The sequence below is a fragment of the Lynx canadensis genome, chromosome B3, assembly GCF_007474595.2.
Source record: "Lynx canadensis isolate LIC74 chromosome B3, mLynCan4.pri.v2, whole genome shotgun sequence".
NCBI lineage: Eukaryota > Metazoa > Chordata > Mammalia > Carnivora > Felidae > Lynx > Lynx canadensis.
The window spans coordinates 4,501,758-4,518,446 of NC_044308.2; the positions used below are offsets into that span (position 1 = coordinate 4,501,758).

A 16,689-nucleotide genomic window follows, 5' to 3' on the forward strand; every position below is an offset into this window, starting at 1 on the left:
GCTCCTGGGCCACCAAACAGGTGTGCGGCCCCTGCTGGACTAAAGTAGAAAGAGCTGCTTTTTCTCCTCCCAGGCCTCTGTGGCCCTGGCTCAGGGAGGCTGGGTGAGGGGCTGGGCTTGGCTAGGTCGTGAAGGGAGTCACCTGGAGGAGGACGGAGAGAGCCTTCTGGAGGCACGTCTGGAGGCCTGCTTTCACAGGGCCTCGTGAACACAGACAGCCACCGACACAGCCCAGACAAACACCACTCTCGTCAAGAGCTGGAACACACACGTACGCGTGGCTGCTCTCCTGGAGTGGGAGGACACAGAAGGGAGAGGCCCCAGAAGCTTCTGCCACGGCCTGCGTTCCGGGCCACTCTCCTTCCTCAGCCCGACCCTGGGGAACAGCTCAGGGGTGACGTGGTTCCGAGAGCACGGGCCGTGGTACCGGGCGGCGAGGCCCCCACTCGTGTCCCCAAGCTCTCCGGGCACGTGAGAACACTGTGTGGACCCCTCCCAGGGACCTGGGGGCCGCCAGCAGAGACCCACCCAGCGGAGGGGGGGCTGAGTGGCCACAGATACAGCGGGCAAACTTTCAGAGTCTCCCCGGGGTGGGGGGGGGGGGAGGACCCTTCCCCCAATAAACACCAAGCACTATGCATTCAGGAGGGTCACTAACCATCAGGCCAGACGTCCTCTTCTAAGACTCCTAAGATGCCACCAGTGCCCCCGCATCAATGAGCTTTCCTCCATGCCCAATCATGGAGCTCGCGTAAACCAGGGGCCGACGGCCAGCGCAGGAAGGGTCTGCTTACCAGCCCCTCGGTCTCCTCCGTCGTTCTCTGGAAATGCGCAGCCATGGCCATGTAGTCGCGTATCTGCCTGTGACACTCGAGACACTTGATCCCGTGCCGGATGAGCCTCACGGGGTCCGGGTAGAGCGGCAGAGCCGGAAGGGCCGGGCCCGCACCGCCCGGAGCCGGGCCGTGTTTGGGGGAAGCGGGGGCGGTGGGGGCGGCCGGGGCGGCCGGGGCCGGGGAGTTCGCGGGGGCGGCCGCGAACATCTGGTCCACAGAGATGGGCTTCACGAGCAGCTGTGAGCACTGCATGACGAGCCCCTTGCTCTTGTGGTCGCGGGCGTGCCGGAGCAGGCTGCACTTGTTGAAGAAGAGAAGCGTCTGGGAGCACAGCGTGCACAGCACCTCGATGTGGACGCTCCGCCGGCCGTAGTGCTGGCTCAGGCTCTTCTCTAAGGCAAACGCGTCCCCACACTCCAGGCAGCAGTACCCGCTGGCCGGCACGTGGATCCTGCTGTCCGCGGGCGGGCTGAGATTGGGCGCGTAGAGGGGCACGGGGTTGGAGCTGTGGAGGACCTTGTTGAAGACCTCCACGGCCAGCGGGGCGGCCTTCTTCACCTGGTGGACCAGGGGCACGGACATCTGGGTGAGCTGCGGCTGGCCCCGCCGCTGCGCGGAGGACTTGGCCGTGACTGACGCGGCCACGCTGTGGGGGACCAGGTTCAGGTTGGCCAGGTGCACGGCCTTGGGCAGGAGGCTGGCGGGGGCCGGCGCGGACGCCTGAGGCGCCGCGCTCTGCTGCTGCTTCCTGCCCGTCTGCGGGCCGGGGGCAGCCCCCTTTGGGGCCCGAGACCCGGAGCCGCAGCAGGAAGACGAAGATTCGCTGGCCTTCGGCGCGCTCTCGTCCCCCTTCTTGTCACCCTGGGGGCTCCCGGCGCTTGCGCCCGCCTCAGGAGAGCGCTCCACCGCGGGCAAGGCCGTGACCTCCTCCTCTGGCACCTCGCTCGGGGCCTCGGCAACGGCACTCCCTAGAGGGGACCCAACGGGGGACTTACTGGGATCGTCAGGGTCCGGCAGGATCCTCGTGACGGTCCGTTTGATTTCCCCCGATGACGTCTTAATGGTTTTGATCCTGACTTTGGGAATTGCTGGTGGGGAGCTGGCAGCCACCGAAGGGGAGCCTTTGCTGCTGCTGTCACTGCAGATGCTCCGAGGGCTGTCCGAGGGCTTGATGCTCTTTCTAGTGGCCTCCAGGGGGCTCCGGGGACTCTTTGGTGACTTGGGCATTTTGGGGCTGCCTCTGGAGCCCTCTTTAGTGGGCCCTGAGGGTTCCTTTGTGTGGCCAGGCTGATCCTCCTTGGTGACACTGGCCACTCTTTTGGCCTGCAGGGCCACCAAGGCTGCGACACAAGAGGACAGCTTGGAATGAGCTGGCTTCAGACGCTGCCTAGGGGGGACTGACGAGCAGGTGCCGAGCTCCAGGGCAAGCCCCTTAGGCTCTCCAATACTGTTGCTGGGGTGGCTGTTGAATTCCAAAGCTTCCCCAAAGAATCGACTGGCATCCAGCTCCTTGTGAGGCTCCCCCACCTTCTGCCCACCTCGCTCGTGTTCCTGCTGACTCCCCAAGGGCAGAGGTTCTGGCTTGGGCTCTTTCTTACAAAAGTGATCAAACATATGCAGCTCTGGGACCGGAAACTTTGCCAGAGCCTCCAGGACTGGGCCCCCCACAGGCCCACACCCAGGAGGGGGTGGAAAATAACCGTCAGAGTGCTTGGGCTTCATTCCAAACCCATTATCTTTGATGGCATCCTCAGGTTCTGGGCTGGAGATTGGACTGAACTGGTTAAAGGTCGGTAACGGCTCTGACTTGGAAGGTTCTAGCTTGCCGGGGAAACTCCTGGCACTGTCTCCATTCATGAAAGTTGAATCAAATTTCCCACAGTTGTGACCCAGGTTGTGGGGATCTGGGGGCAGGTCTGAGCCCCGGAATCCATTGTGGAGGAGGCTGGGAGCGATGTGGTCCTTCTCCGCTTCGAACGACTCCTGGCGGCTGGTGTTCTTGACGATGACACTCACGGCCGGCACATCTGAGGCTGATCCTGAGTGAGACAAGGACACGCTCTCATCCATACACATGCCTGCGGGTTTGAGGGGACTCTCATTGTCCTCACTGGGGGTCTGGATGGCCTCCTTGGCATCAAGGCTGGTGGGGTCTGGGATGTCAAAGGCAGCCAGAAGGTCATCAAAATCTGGAGTTTTCATATCCCCCATGGCTGGATGCTGGCAGGGGCTACAACAGAAGCAGAACAGGATCAGTGATCCCCGGGGTCCCCCTGGACTCTGTTCGGCATCATCTTCATCACACGCCCATCACACTAACGCACACGCACACAGCCGGGGTGCACGCTCGTGAACCCCACGGCTGAGTTTTACCCCAACAGGTTCCCAAAATGCTGGGGACATTGGGGGACGGACGGAAAGAGAAGTTTACACGCAGTGACAAGGCCACCTGGCCGGCCCTAAACATCAATACCTGGAAATTCCTAGCTGGTTGCATAGCCAAAAGGAGAAAGCACTCGTATCGTGCCCCCTCAATTTCTCAGGGACTAGCATGACTCCCTAAGCACGTGCGCTAGTAAAAACCCAATCACCGAGACCTAAAAACAAACTAAAACAAAAAACAAGAAAACAAAGGTATGGCTCAGCACCTCCTTTCTTTAGAAATCTTCCGATTCATATATGAGACTTGGCGAGGACTTCTGCTAATTTGCCTCCTACTATTTAATCATGAATTTTGTATAGCTTTGTGTTTTTTGTTGCACGAATTCAGTCAAATCTAAGATGATTTGCTACTGCCAGGATGTATGCTGTCTCATAAATAAACTCCAGCAAATTGTACCTCCTCTCAGGCCCTTTTTTCTCTAGTTAGTGTCTGCTTGCCATAATTTTCACCTAAAACTGTTATTGGCTGGTAAGTGGAACACTAAATGTGAGGTGCAGGATGAATCTCAAAATGGCAACCACATGGTCATCAGATGGGCTGGAGAACGGTCTTGGGGAAGCCCCAAATTTCATTTTAACTTAATACTCAAAGACAGGAAGATCCACCTGTCTCCTTCATGCTCTGGAAAAGGAGAACTATGGCACTGCTGTGACAGGAAACTCGGGGCCCTAGGAAAGAGGCCCTCTGTCAGGACATCACTGTGACACTCACACTCAGATGAAACAGAAGCTAGCTGGTTCCCACCTGCTGGAAAGAGGAAGAAAAACCCCACCATCTCCCTTGTTCAGCCCACAACTCCTGCGTCTGCTTCGGCATCCCAGAGCCTCGCTTGCCTGCACATTTCTTACACGTTTATAGTGAAAACCTGTCTGGATGAAGAAAGACCTGACTCTTAGCAAGCAGGAGAGTAGCTGCACAAAACCAGTTATGTGACAAATCCTCGGGTCCAGGGACCCCAAGGCCCATGTTCTTATCCTAGCAACAAAAATTCCCAAAAGCTGTATACGGAAATATGCAGTATGATTAAAACAACACAAAAGGGACAAACACGCACAAAAGAATCTAAATGTCCAAGAACAGAGAATGATTAAATCATTGACAGACTACTATGGCAGCCAATAAAAATCCTAATTATGAAATTCATATAGCAACATGGAAAACTAGTGATAGTGTTGGAGCCCCTGTCTGGCTCAGTCAGTGGAGAGTGCAACTCTTGATCTCAGAGTTGTGAGTTCAAGCCCCATGGTGGGTGTAGAGATTACTTAAAAAGAAAAAATCTTAAAAAAAAATTACTTGGGGCACCTGGGTGGCTCGGTCAGTTCTAAGTGTCCAGCTCTTGATTTTGGCTCAGATCATGATCTCGCAGTTCATGAGTTCAAGCCCCACAACGGGCTCTGCGCTCACAGCAATGAGCCTGCTTGGAATTCTCTCTCTCCCCCTCTCTCTGCCTCTCTCTCCCTCCCTCCCTCCCCCAACTCTCTCTCAAAATAGATAAATATACTTTTAAAAAATTACTTACAGTGTTGTTAAAAAATTAATAGAAAATGCTATTAATACAAAGTTAAAGTTAAGTTTAAAACTTAATACAAAAGTGCTGCTAGACTATAGCCATGTAAAACTAAGCATGCAGTTGAGCCAAGATTAAAAGAAAGAGAAAAATAATTTGTAGGGTGGTGGGATTACTGGCGGGTTATTTTTTCAAAACTCTTTTTTGTGCTGATAGATTGCTTTTATAATTTTAAAAGTGGGATATAAACAGGGCAGCGGGTGACGGCGGGGGGGGGGGGGTAGTACTTAGAACCATGAGGGAGCAGGTGGCATAGCACAGGTGTATCTGTTCCCACCTCCTGGGACCCACAGGTTCGCAGCTTTGGTCTCTTGCCCCTCCCCCAACCCCCAACAAAACATATCTGCCTACTTGAGAGTTCTTGCAGAAAATGAAAAATACCTTCCGCTCTGGGAATATATCTAATTATGGTAGATAATAATAAAGTGAAATACCAATTATCTACACTAAATATGGGTTGGCAGAATATCTCTTTGAAATGTGATATAAAGTTCCTGGACACAAACGACTGTCTCCTGGAAATAGGAGCCCATAAGCAAGGGGAACGGACTGGGTACTGTGCAAAGCACTGGCACCCCAATACCAAGTCACCCACTATGCAGGCTGGTGCTAACTGTAAGGAAACACCTCTGTGATGTCTGTGTGCGTTTATTTCCTTCCCCCTCCCACTCCCACCCCCACTTTTTACAGTCTAGAGGGAAAAAAAAAAAAGAGATGGAAGGAGAAGGGCAGAATAGACCAGTCTTTTTACGGAGCTGAGACCAGCACATGAGGGAGGAGAGGAAGTGGTTGGTGGTGTGTGTGAGGATAACGTGAGGTCACAGGAGCTTAAAGCAGAGAGAGATTACATCAGAAGAAAGCCAGGTCCTCCACATCGGGGAATCTCAGAGACGGGCTGAGATCGGTCAGGGGGAAGGTGAGGTAACTTTTGCAGGGAAATGGGGTGGCTGCTCGACAGCAGAAGCAGGAAAAACCTTTATAACCTTTGGACCTTAAACACCAAAGCTGACACTTTTAAAAGCCAAAGATCAGGTCCTGTTTTCTATTTACTTGTAGTAGGGAAACCAAAACCAGCAGCAATCAGTAACGGTGAATAAGGGGCTAACGGCGTACCTGTTCCCATTTCTCTAAACCTTGCTCTAAAGTAAGCATCACATTGCTTATAAGTAGAATATAGAAACTAATCAAAATGTAACCTATTATAAAAGCAAAGGAAGAAAAAGACTACCAACAAAAAGTTCTACTCGTCAAAAACCTGCCAGCACAAGGTTCAAAGACAAACAACAAACCAGCAGGAATATGTGCAACACAACAGTTACCATCATTAATGTCTTTACTACAGAAAAGGCTCTTACGAAGCAGTAAGAGATAAGCAGCCCACTTAGAAAATGAGCAAAGGTGGCGAGCACATAATGAAGAAAAACACAAGTGGACAGCTATTCCATAAAAAAAAGCTGCTACCTCCCAAGAAATTAGAGGAATACAAATTAAAATAATGAGAAGCCATTTTGGCTTACCAAATTGACCCAAGTTTTAAAAAATAATAATTCCCAATATTGGCAGAGATGTAGCAAAAGAGGCATTTTGAAGGAAGTATAAATTGATACAATTTGTCTTAGCAGCAAGTTAGCGATGCCTACATAAGGCTCAATAGTTCCACTCCCAGGGGCGCCTGGGTGGCTCAGATGAGTGTCCGACTTCGGCTCAGGTCATTATCTCGTGGTTTGTGAGTTCGAGCCCCCCGTCGGGCCTGGAGCCTGGAGCCTGCTTCAGATTCTGTGTCTCCCTCTCTCTGCCCCTCCCCTGCTCATGCTCGCTCTCTCTCTCTCTCTCTCTCTCTCTCTCTCTCTCTCTCTGTCAAAAATAAATAAATATTTTAAAAATTAAAAAAAAATAGTTCTACTCCCAGAAATGTGACATTTGCATGTCGCAAAGATAATCATTGCAGAATTTTTTATAACAAAAGTATTTCATGACAAAAAATGAGACACAACCAAAGTTCCAACAATAGAAAGCTGGTTCAATAAATTATGGTATATTAACACAATTAAATACTAGACATCATGATAAGACAATACGTCTATGAGAAATGCTCCTGATACAACGTGGAGGCAGGAGGACGCTGTAGTGTATACATGGTACAATCTCTACTTAAAACAAAAAATTTTAACATACAGTTTTTATGAAAAGGGCTAGAGAAACACTCTAAAATCTTAAAAGTATCTTGGGGCGCCTGGGTGGCACAGTCGGTTAAGCGTCCGACTTCAGCCAGGTCACGATCTCGCGGTCCGTGGGTTCGAGCCCCGCGTCGGGCTCTGGGCTGATGGCTCAGAGCCTGGAGCCTGTTTCCGATTCTGTGTCTCCCTCTCTCTCTGCCCCTCCCCTGTTCATGCTCTGTCTCTCTCTGTCCCAAAAATAAATAAAAAACGTTGAAAAAAAAATTAAAAAAAAAAAGTATCAATAGATGATAAGATTCTTTTCTTTCATTTATCTGCATTTTCAAATTATTTATTCAAACTATTTCATGTTGTACTGCTTATGTAGTTTCATTAAATTATATTTTTTAATATAAAAAGAAGAAAAGGGACACCTGGGTGGCTCAGTAGGCTGACCGCCCAGCTCTTGACTTCGTCTCAGGTCATGATCCCAGGGTCGTGGGACTGAGCCCCGTGTGGGGCTCTGCGCTGAGCGTGGGGCCTGTTTGAGATTCCCTCTCCCTCCCTCTCCCCACTCACACATGCACTCTAAGCAAAAATAAAAAATAGGGGTGCCTGGGTGGCTCAGTCAGTTGAACGTCTGACTTCGGCTCAGGTCATGTTCTCGTAGTTGATGAGTCTGAGCCCCGCGTTGGGCTCTGTGCTGACAGCTCAGAGCCTGGAGCCTGCTTTAGGTTCTGTGTCCCCCTCTCTCTCTTCCCCTCCCTCGCTCATGCTCTGTCTCCCTCTGTCTCAAAAATAAGTAAACATTAAAAAAAATTTTAAAGGAAAGATAAAAAATAAAGAAAGAAGAAGAAATTAGGGAGGCCAAAACACTTGAGAAGCTTCTTACAGAGGACTGCAAAAATCACTAATATAAAATTCTCGAAGCACATCTGGCATGACTCAGCAGGGGACTGCCAGCTAGAAAATTGGTGAAACAACTTAATTAAAATAAAAAGTGTGGTCAAGACGTAAAGCATCAGCGTGCCGGCGTCTGCAGCCCATCGCGGGCTGGGAAGCACAAACCTCAGACCTGCTCTGCCGGGGGACAGCCTTTGGGACCGGAGCCTGGTTATGGCCTCTGCCCCGTGTCCACCAACACCAGCCCAGACACCTGGCGCGGCCCAGAGAGCACCGGCTGGGCTCACCGCGCAGCATCTGGACGGGCTAACACCAGGCGTGGTGAGCCCGCCAGTTCTCTGTGGCCTAGGCTAACCGTGCGACATTATGTGCAATCCCGTGCGGGTAAAGAGCAAGTCCAGGACTGTCAGACTGACGCTATGTCCTCTCTAAAGAAGTTTCTCCTCAGGAAAGTAAATATAAATCCCATTTTTTTTTATCATAGGGTCTACTACTTGACCAAGAAATTTTATCAAACACTTAAGTAAATATGTCAGTGGATGAGGGAGGGGGAACACCTTAACTCTGGAAGGGCCTCAGGAGGCCTGATCAGCCTATTAGAATTCTTTGAGGGGATATAAACAATATGATTATGGCAGAACTAGTAGGCAGAACCCCTATAGACTTTAAACGCCATATTTCACCAAAAACAATTTTAGAAACTGAATGCCATAGAACTTGGGTGAATGAATGTTGTATGCGTGTGTGCTGTGTTTGTGATTGTCATTTATGAGGAACCATGAACAGTGGAGTTTCTAACCCACTGACCAGTTCAAGACAAGCTTAATGCTTTCATAAATTACCTAGAATGGTAGACCCCAACCCATAGGTAGTCCCAATGACCTTCATATCCGCATAGGTAGTCCCAATGACCACCCATTAAAAACACCACTACGGGGGCGCCTGGGTGGCGCAGTCGGTTGAGCGTCCGACTTCAGCCAGGTCAGGATCTCGCGGTCCGTGAGTTCGAGCCCCGCGTCGGGCTCTGGGCTGATGGCTCAGAGCCTGGAGCCTGTTTCCGATTCTGTGTCTCCCTCTCTCTATGCCCCTCCCCCATTCATGCTCTGTCTCTCTCTGTCCCAAAAATAAATAAACGTTGAAAAAAAACAAAAAACAAAAACAAAAAAAACACCACTACGGAGCGCGGGTGACTCAGTCTGTTAAGCATCCAACTTCAGCTCAAATCATGATCTTGTGGTTCATGGGTTTGAGCCTCACATTAAGCTCTGTGCTGACAGCTCAGAGCCTGGAGTCTGCTTCAGATTCCGTGCCTCCCTCTCTCTCTCTGCCCTCCCCCGCTCACACTCTGTCTCTCTCTCTCTTTCTCAAAAATAAACATAAAAAATAAAATAAAATAAAATAAAATAAAATAAAATAAAATAAAATAAAATAAAACACCACTACTGAATGAGGGTCTGTAAAAAATTAATTTTTTTAACTTCATTTATTTATTTTGAGAAAGAGAGAGAGAGAGAGAGAGAGAGAGAGAGAGAGAGAGAGAATCCCAAACAGGCTCCACACTATCAGCACAGAGCTCAACATGGGCCTTGATCTCATGAACCATGAGCCAAAATCAAGAATCAGATGCTGAATTAAGCCACCAAGGAGCCCTGAAAAAATTAATTTAAAAAGGAGGTCTCAAATTAAAAATAGACCTACCCTATGACCCAGCAGTAGCACTGCTAGGAATTTACCCAAGGGATACAGGAGTGCTGATGCACAGGGGCACTTGTACCCTAGTGTTTATAGCAGCACTTTCAACAACAGCCAAATTACAGAAGGATCCTAGAAGTCCCTCAACTGACGAGTGGATAAAGAAATTGTGGTTTATATACACAATGGAATACTACGTGGCAATGAGAAAGAAATGAAATCTGGCTATTTGCAGCAATGTGAATGGAACTGGAAGGTATTATGCTGAGTGAAATAAGTCAGGCAGAGAAAGACAGACACCATATGTTTTCACTCATACGTGGATTCTGAAAAACTCAGCAGAGGACCAGCAGGGAGGGGAAGGGGGAAAGAAAAAGTTACAGAGAGGGAAGGAGGCAAACCATAAGAGACTCTTAAAAACTGAGAACAAACTGAGGGTCGGTAGGGGGTGGGAGGGAGGGGAAAGTGGGTGATGGCCATTGAGGAAGGCACCTGTTGGGATGAGCACTGGGTGTTGTATGGAAACCAATTTGACAATAAATTTCATGAAAAAAAAAAAAGAAGAAGAAGAAGAAAAAAAAAAAAAGAAAGAAAAAGGACATCTCAGTGCAGCGCCTGGGGAGCTCAGTCAGTTAAGCATGCAACTCTTGATTTTAGTTCAGGTCATGAGCTCACAGTTCATGGGATCGAGCCCTCCATCAGGCTCTGCACTGATGGCGAAGTGTGCTTGGGATTCTCTCTCCTTTCCCTCTGACCCTCCCCTGCTCATGCGCGCGCTCTCTCTCTCTCTCTCTCTCTCTCTCAAAATAAATAAATAAATAGACATTTTAAAAAATTTCTAAAGGAGGTCTTAGGGCACCTGGATGGCTCAGTTAAGCATCCAACTCTTGATTTCAGCTCAGATCATGATCTCACAGTTTGTGAATTCAAGCCCCAGCATCGGGCTCTGTACTGATGGTGTAGAGCCTGCTTAGGATTCTCTCTCTCCCTGTCTCTCTGCCTGTGCTCTGTCTCTCTCCCTCTCTCAAAATAAATAAACCTAAAAGAAATAAAAAGGAGGCCTCATATTCAAAATGCTTTGGGAACCAATGATCTAGCAGAATATTAGGCTATAAGCTTCAGGAGGGAAGACGCCTGTCTCATTAATCACGGCATTCTCCATTAGGTACTCAATAAATATATTGTGAAGCAATAAAGTGAAACTTTCAAGATTGTAAATAGCCTTAAAACTGTTCCAGAAATCAAAATCAAAATTAAAAGACAACAAGTTCTCAGGAGGCTGTATGAATGGGTGAAATTATGGCAAAGGAGCATCACTGGAGGCCAATTTGGTGAAGGGACATTTAGGAAAATGCAACCTTAATGACACTTTTAGAATAATGGGTTCTAAGCTAAGCAGTTCGATAAAGAGGCTTGGCCATCAGCTCAGACTATTCCCTGAAGACACCACGTTGCATGTTTTCTCACCAAATGCCCAGAAAACATGGGGCTTTATTAGAAAGAATACTGGGAACAACACACAACTTGTGATCTCGCCCTTATCCAGAACCGCCCGGTGTCCACAGCTACATGTGCCATTCAGTTGTGGTTCCCTTTCTTAAGAAAGGCGTACCAGAGTCGGAAAAGGTCCTAAGAAACAAGAATGAAGTTATCAAGTAGATACAAGAGCCTTCTAGTAAGAGCTTACAGATTAGAACTCTTTAATTCTGGAGAGACAAAGGTTTGGGGAAAGGGGGAGGATAAGTCACATACAGATTTGTTCATCAAACCTTAAGATACTACAGAGGAGAGGGGCACCTGGATGGCTCAGTCAGTTAAGCATCTGATTTCCGCTCAGGTCATGATCTCACAGTTCATGAGTTCGAGCCCCACTTCGGGTGAGCCCCACTTCTCTCTCTCTCTCTCTCTCTCTCTCTCTCTCTCTCTCTCTGCCCTTCACTCACTTGTGCCCTCTCTCTCTTTCACAAATAAATAAAATACTAGAGAGAAGAGAGAAGCATTCTGAAGTTTGAAATAAAAGATATAGACAGACAAGAAATAACTTTGCCCACTAGTCAGAAACATACTGAAGTTGTTATAGGTAAAATATATAAATGTAGTAACATCCATACGTATTTGGATCTAGAAATTAAAAAAGAAAAGGCTCTGAGGAACTAAGAAGAAGGGATTGTCACTAAACCTATGAGCTTCCTTTCCCTCAGCACCGACACTTTTGAATTTCAAATTAACATTAAACTTGGTCATCTGTTTCTTTTAACAACACTAAGTTCAATAATGGTAGATTAATAAAAGTTCAGAAACAGGACACCCAGGGGGCAGAGGCACTCCAAAAGCATTACGAAAAATTGGATCTCGGGACACCTGTGTGGCTCAGTCGGTTGGGCCTCCAACTCTTGGTTTCGGCTCAGATCATGATCTCACACTTCGTGAGATCTGTGCTGACAGAGAGGAGCCCTGCGTGGGATTCTCTCTCTCCCTCTCTCTCTGCCCCTCCCCTACTGACACACACACACACACACACACACACACACACACACACTCTCTCTCTCTCTCTCTCTCTCTCTCTCTTTCTCTGTCTCTCTCAAAATAAACAAACTTAAAAAAAAAAAAAAGAAAAGAAAAATTGGATCTCTAGTCAGTATATTGTTTAATGAGCCAAGGAAGCAAATAACATGTTCCAGATTTATACAATGAAAGTTAAAGGCAGCAAGATTCAAGGAACATTGGACTGGGAACCACAAATTCAGTTTCCTCGAATTTGCCACCGCTTGTCAGATGATGTCTAGAAGGACGGATGTGTGCATGTTTTCCAACCTGTGGGTAAACTCTTTATCCTGCTCCCACATGACTGAATGTGGCTTACACGCTGATATAATCTGTGTTCAATCACTGTTATAATGGTTTAGAGTTTACAAAGGTGGAAGTGGAAGTTACCCTCAGCTTTCTACTTTAGAAGGAGTATTCCAGAGGAAACGGAGCAAAGACTAATTAATCCAAGCTGTCCGACGCACAGAGAAAGTGCATGCGGCCACGCTTACTCAGGACAGGCTGAGACCAGAAGGTACCTGAGCTGGTTGCCAGACGGGGGCAGTTCTGTCGCAGGAAAGGAAGCTGGGCAAGGGGAAAGAGAGCGAGCGAGCGAGCGAGCGAGCGAGCTGCTGCTCCTGGGGTTGTCAGAAGCTTTAGTCTGGACTCAGGTTAAGCGGTGATGAGAGAAAGACACTGAGCCCATGGGAGGTAGAGAAGGGAACTCAGTGAAATCTAATGACCTGGGAAAGGTCCCACGTTCCTGGACCCAGAATGAAGCCCCAGGCCAGGAACAGGAGAGCTAAAAGAGGAACAAACTGGGAAGCATGAGAAGGGCTTTCACCCCTATCCCGTCACAGTCACCCAGGAGGAGATCTCAGGCAGGCTTCAGTTTATGATGTAAAATTAAACGAACTCGAAGGATCTCTGAGTCCCCTACAACTATTGGATTTCTACACAAGACTTAGCTCCTAAAGTGGACCAGTGACTCTCTACCATAGACCTGTCACTGCCCTCCCGAACACGGGTCTCAGCGATCCCAAGGCACAGATGTTCTGAGTCAGTCAGCAGCCAGTGTCTCATTTCACGAGACACCTGGTATTTGAATCATCAGCAAAGCACAGCCCAAAGAGATGCTCAGCAGTAAAAGAAAGCAGGTGCCAGCGGACGGTGGACCCAGGCGAAATGGCAAAGCTTTTCACTCGTCTTCTTCTTCATCTGGTCTTAGCCCCCTTCAATGCACACTCCACCACAGCGGTTGCTGTGAAACATCTATCTGATCACAGAGACGTCCTGCTCACAGTGCCGGTCACCTGCAGGAGAGAGCTCCAAGCCTCCGCCCAGAGGGAGAGCCCGCTCCCATCCAGTCTGCGCCCACCTCTCCAGCCACTTCCCAGGGTGGTTCTCGCAGACTCCCTCCCGACGGCAGAATACCCGATGGCCCACCGCACTGGCCCCAGACAGTGCCTGAGCAGTACTCTGCCCCAGGAGCCCCTCCTCTGCCCGCCTCCTCTGAGAGCTGTGACTCCAGGCCTCTGCCCTCCTCCTCCTCCTCCTCCTCCACCCCCCTTCCGCCATGGCGGCACTTCCCGCAGCGGGATGGGGTCCTGGGTTTACTCATCGGTCTGTAAGCCTCTCCAGAGCTAGGGTCATGTCCTTCACCTCTATTTCTGAGACCCCAACGCAGCTGGTCCGCAGGGACAAGCAAGCTGTCACTGCTCACTCCGGCCCGGGACAGGTCCTCAGCGCCTCCCCAAACCCCACTGGCCCTGCCCCGAGGCAGCTTCCCCTCCCCCTGCAGGCCCTTCCGCCCAAGCAAAACTCCCACTTCCCGGGGAGAGAGTCATATCGCAAACATTCTAACAGGACTCACAGGATGTTAGAGCTGAAGGGGACCTCAGAAATGATCTGGTCCAGTGGCTTCCAAATACACGTCTGCAGATTGCTCCTGGACTGACTGCAAAAGAATAACATGGGGAGTGACTTTAACACAGAGTCCCAGGCTCCTACTAGGAGACTGCGACTCAGCAAGTCTGGGAGGGATCCCCGCGTGTTTGTGAAGCCTCCCGGTTGACTCCAGCGCCCTGGCCTCGTCCACCCTCTTCATCTTTACGTGGACAACCTGGGCTCGGAAAGGAAAAGCTCAGGGCGCCCAGGTGGCTCAGTGGAGGGCGACTCTCCACCTCGGGGCTGTGAGCTGAGCCCCAGGTTGGGTGTACGGATTGCTTAAAAACAAAATCAGGAAGGAAGGAAGGAAGGAAGGAAGGAAGGAAGGAAGGAAGGAAGGAAGGAAGGGAGGGAGGGAGGGAGGGAGGGAGGGAGGGAGGGAGGGAGGGAGGGAGGAAGGAAGGGAGGGAGAAAGAGAGAGAAAGAGAGAGAGAAGGAGGGAGGGAGGGGAGAAGGAGAAGTTCACGCACCAAACATTGACCCAATGCGAGGAATGGTGCCTGGCACTGAGGACACAAAGGGAAAGCCCAGACCCTGCTCTTGAGTGCCCCCACACACGACCCACTGGAAAGCCCGGCCGCCACGAAACTGGGGGTGCCACGGAAGGCCAACAAGGGCACTGCTTTCCCACAGGCAAGGAAGGGAGAGGGACTTTGTCTGAGTGGGGTCACCTCAGTGAGCTCACCCGGGCTCCCTTCTGTGTCCCTCACTCCTTTGAGGGCACAATTTACTTTTGCTGTAGTTATTTCAGTAAATATTCCCTCTTCCGCTGTCTTATAAGCCCCCCAACAGGCACTCACTAAATTATTAAACCAATATCCCCTCAATTCAAGGTTTGGGTTTCTCCTTGGATAGGCATGTCAAAGATAATATGTCCAGAGTCTAACTCTCAATTTCCCGTGGCTTAGGCTGGGCATCCGTGAGTCCTCTCACCACCAGACCCTGCAACCAATCCAAGAGCAAATCCCGTCAAGTGTTCCTTCAAAACATCTCCAAATGCAACCGTTTCCTGCCTCCAGCCGTCACCACCTCTCCCTCCTGGGTCCCAGCAAAAGTCTGCTACCCTCGCCTCTACTGCTCATTCCCAACACAGCAGCCAGATTGCTGCTCTAGAAACACCCACCAGGGGCGCCTGGGTGGCTCAGTCAGTGAAGCATCTGACTTCAGCTCAGGTCATGATCTCGTGGCATGTGAGTTCGAGCCCCGCGTCGGGCTCTGTGCTGACAGCTCAGAGCCTGGAGCCTGCTTCGGATTCTGTGTCTCCCTCTCTCTCTCTGCCCCTCCCCTGCTGGCACATGCACTCTCTCACAAATAAACATTAAAAAAAAAGAAAACAAACCACCCATCAGATCACATTCCTCCTGTCCTTGAACCCCTTCAACACGGTCCCATCTCACACAGAGCGAGCTCCGGCCATCACCGCAGCCTCCGTGGCCAGGAAGGTCTAAGTGCCCCGTCTCCCACACCTGTCTCTGTCACCCAGTTGGCTCAGGCGCACACAGGCCTCTGCCCTGTTCCTCAAACACACCCCTGCTCAGAGCCTTTTAGTCTACTGTTCCCTCTGCTAGGACTGCCCTTCTCCTCAGATCTTGAGGGGCTCACTGCTCACTTCCATCCAGTCTTCACTCAAATGTCCTTTTGCCAGAAGCCTCCTGTGACCAATGTATGTAACATCCCAGTCCCCACCCTCACGGTCACACCATCAATCTCTGTCCTTTACTTGTTTTTTCTTCAAAGCCCTTCCCACCACCTGACACATTGCATAATTGCTCATGTCTTCATTGTCTCTTTTTAAGCTCCAGTGTGTTTACTGGAAGGTAATCCACCATTAGAAAGGGGGAATGATTTGACAGGCTCATCCGTCCAGAACTCAGATTGCTCAAGGAGAGCCATGGAATCCTAAGCAGGTTTATTACTAGTCAAGCAGCTGGCAAGTTTGCAACGTTATTTGTGTTTCACTTTTTAAAATTCCTTCGTAAACAGAGAGACCTTGAGTGGTCGGTGGGGCCTTGCCAGTGGGAAGGGGTCTGCCCAGAGTAGCACGTGGCCATGAATCCTGGGCTCCTACATGGCTGATTAAGTGAAAATGCTGGATCGGTGGAAGGGGTCTACGGGCCAACATCCCCACAATAAGGTCACTCATCTTGAGGATGGAAACAGTGTGACATCAGTAGAAACGGAGGGCTACCTCTGAGCAGGGCACAGGGTAGACTTAAGTCTTCAGAAAAGGGGATACAACTCTGTGAATATACTAAAAATCATTCAGTTGTGTGCTTTAAATGGGTGAATTGCATGGAGCGCCTGGGTGGCTCAGTCGGTTGAGCATCCGACTTCGGCTCAGGTCATGATCTCGCAGTGTGTGAGTTCGAGCCCCGCGTCAGGCTCTGTGCTGACAGCTCGGAGCCTGGAGCCTGCTTCGGATTCTGTGTCTCCCTCTCTCTCTGCCCCTCCCTGTTCATGCTCTGTCTCTCTCTGTCTCAAAAATAAATAGAAACATTAAAAAAATTTTTTTAAATAAATAAATAAATGGGTGAATTGCATGGCATGTGAATCTTATCTCAAAAAAACTGTTTTTGTTTTTGTTTTTTTTGTTTTTAAGATAAAAAGAGAGGATAAAAC

General features: G+C 49.7%; 1 protein-coding gene across 2 annotated transcripts in view; it reads right to left on the bottom strand.

Moving 5' to 3' along the window:
* ZNF592 (zinc finger protein 592) overlaps window positions 1-16,689 on the bottom strand; it is a 53,211-nt gene that overhangs the window by 19,990 nt on the left and 16,532 nt on the right. For both annotated transcript variants that reach the window (XM_030317308.1, XM_030317309.2), the window contains exons 2-3: window positions 13,997-14,080; window positions 795-3,066 (exon numbers count right to left, since the gene is read on the bottom strand). In XM_030317308.1, the coding sequence (XP_030173168.1) occupies window positions 795-3,066; window positions 13,997-14,080 (2,356 nt within the window). The remainder of the gene's footprint in view (window positions 1-794; window positions 3,067-13,996; window positions 14,081-16,689) is intronic.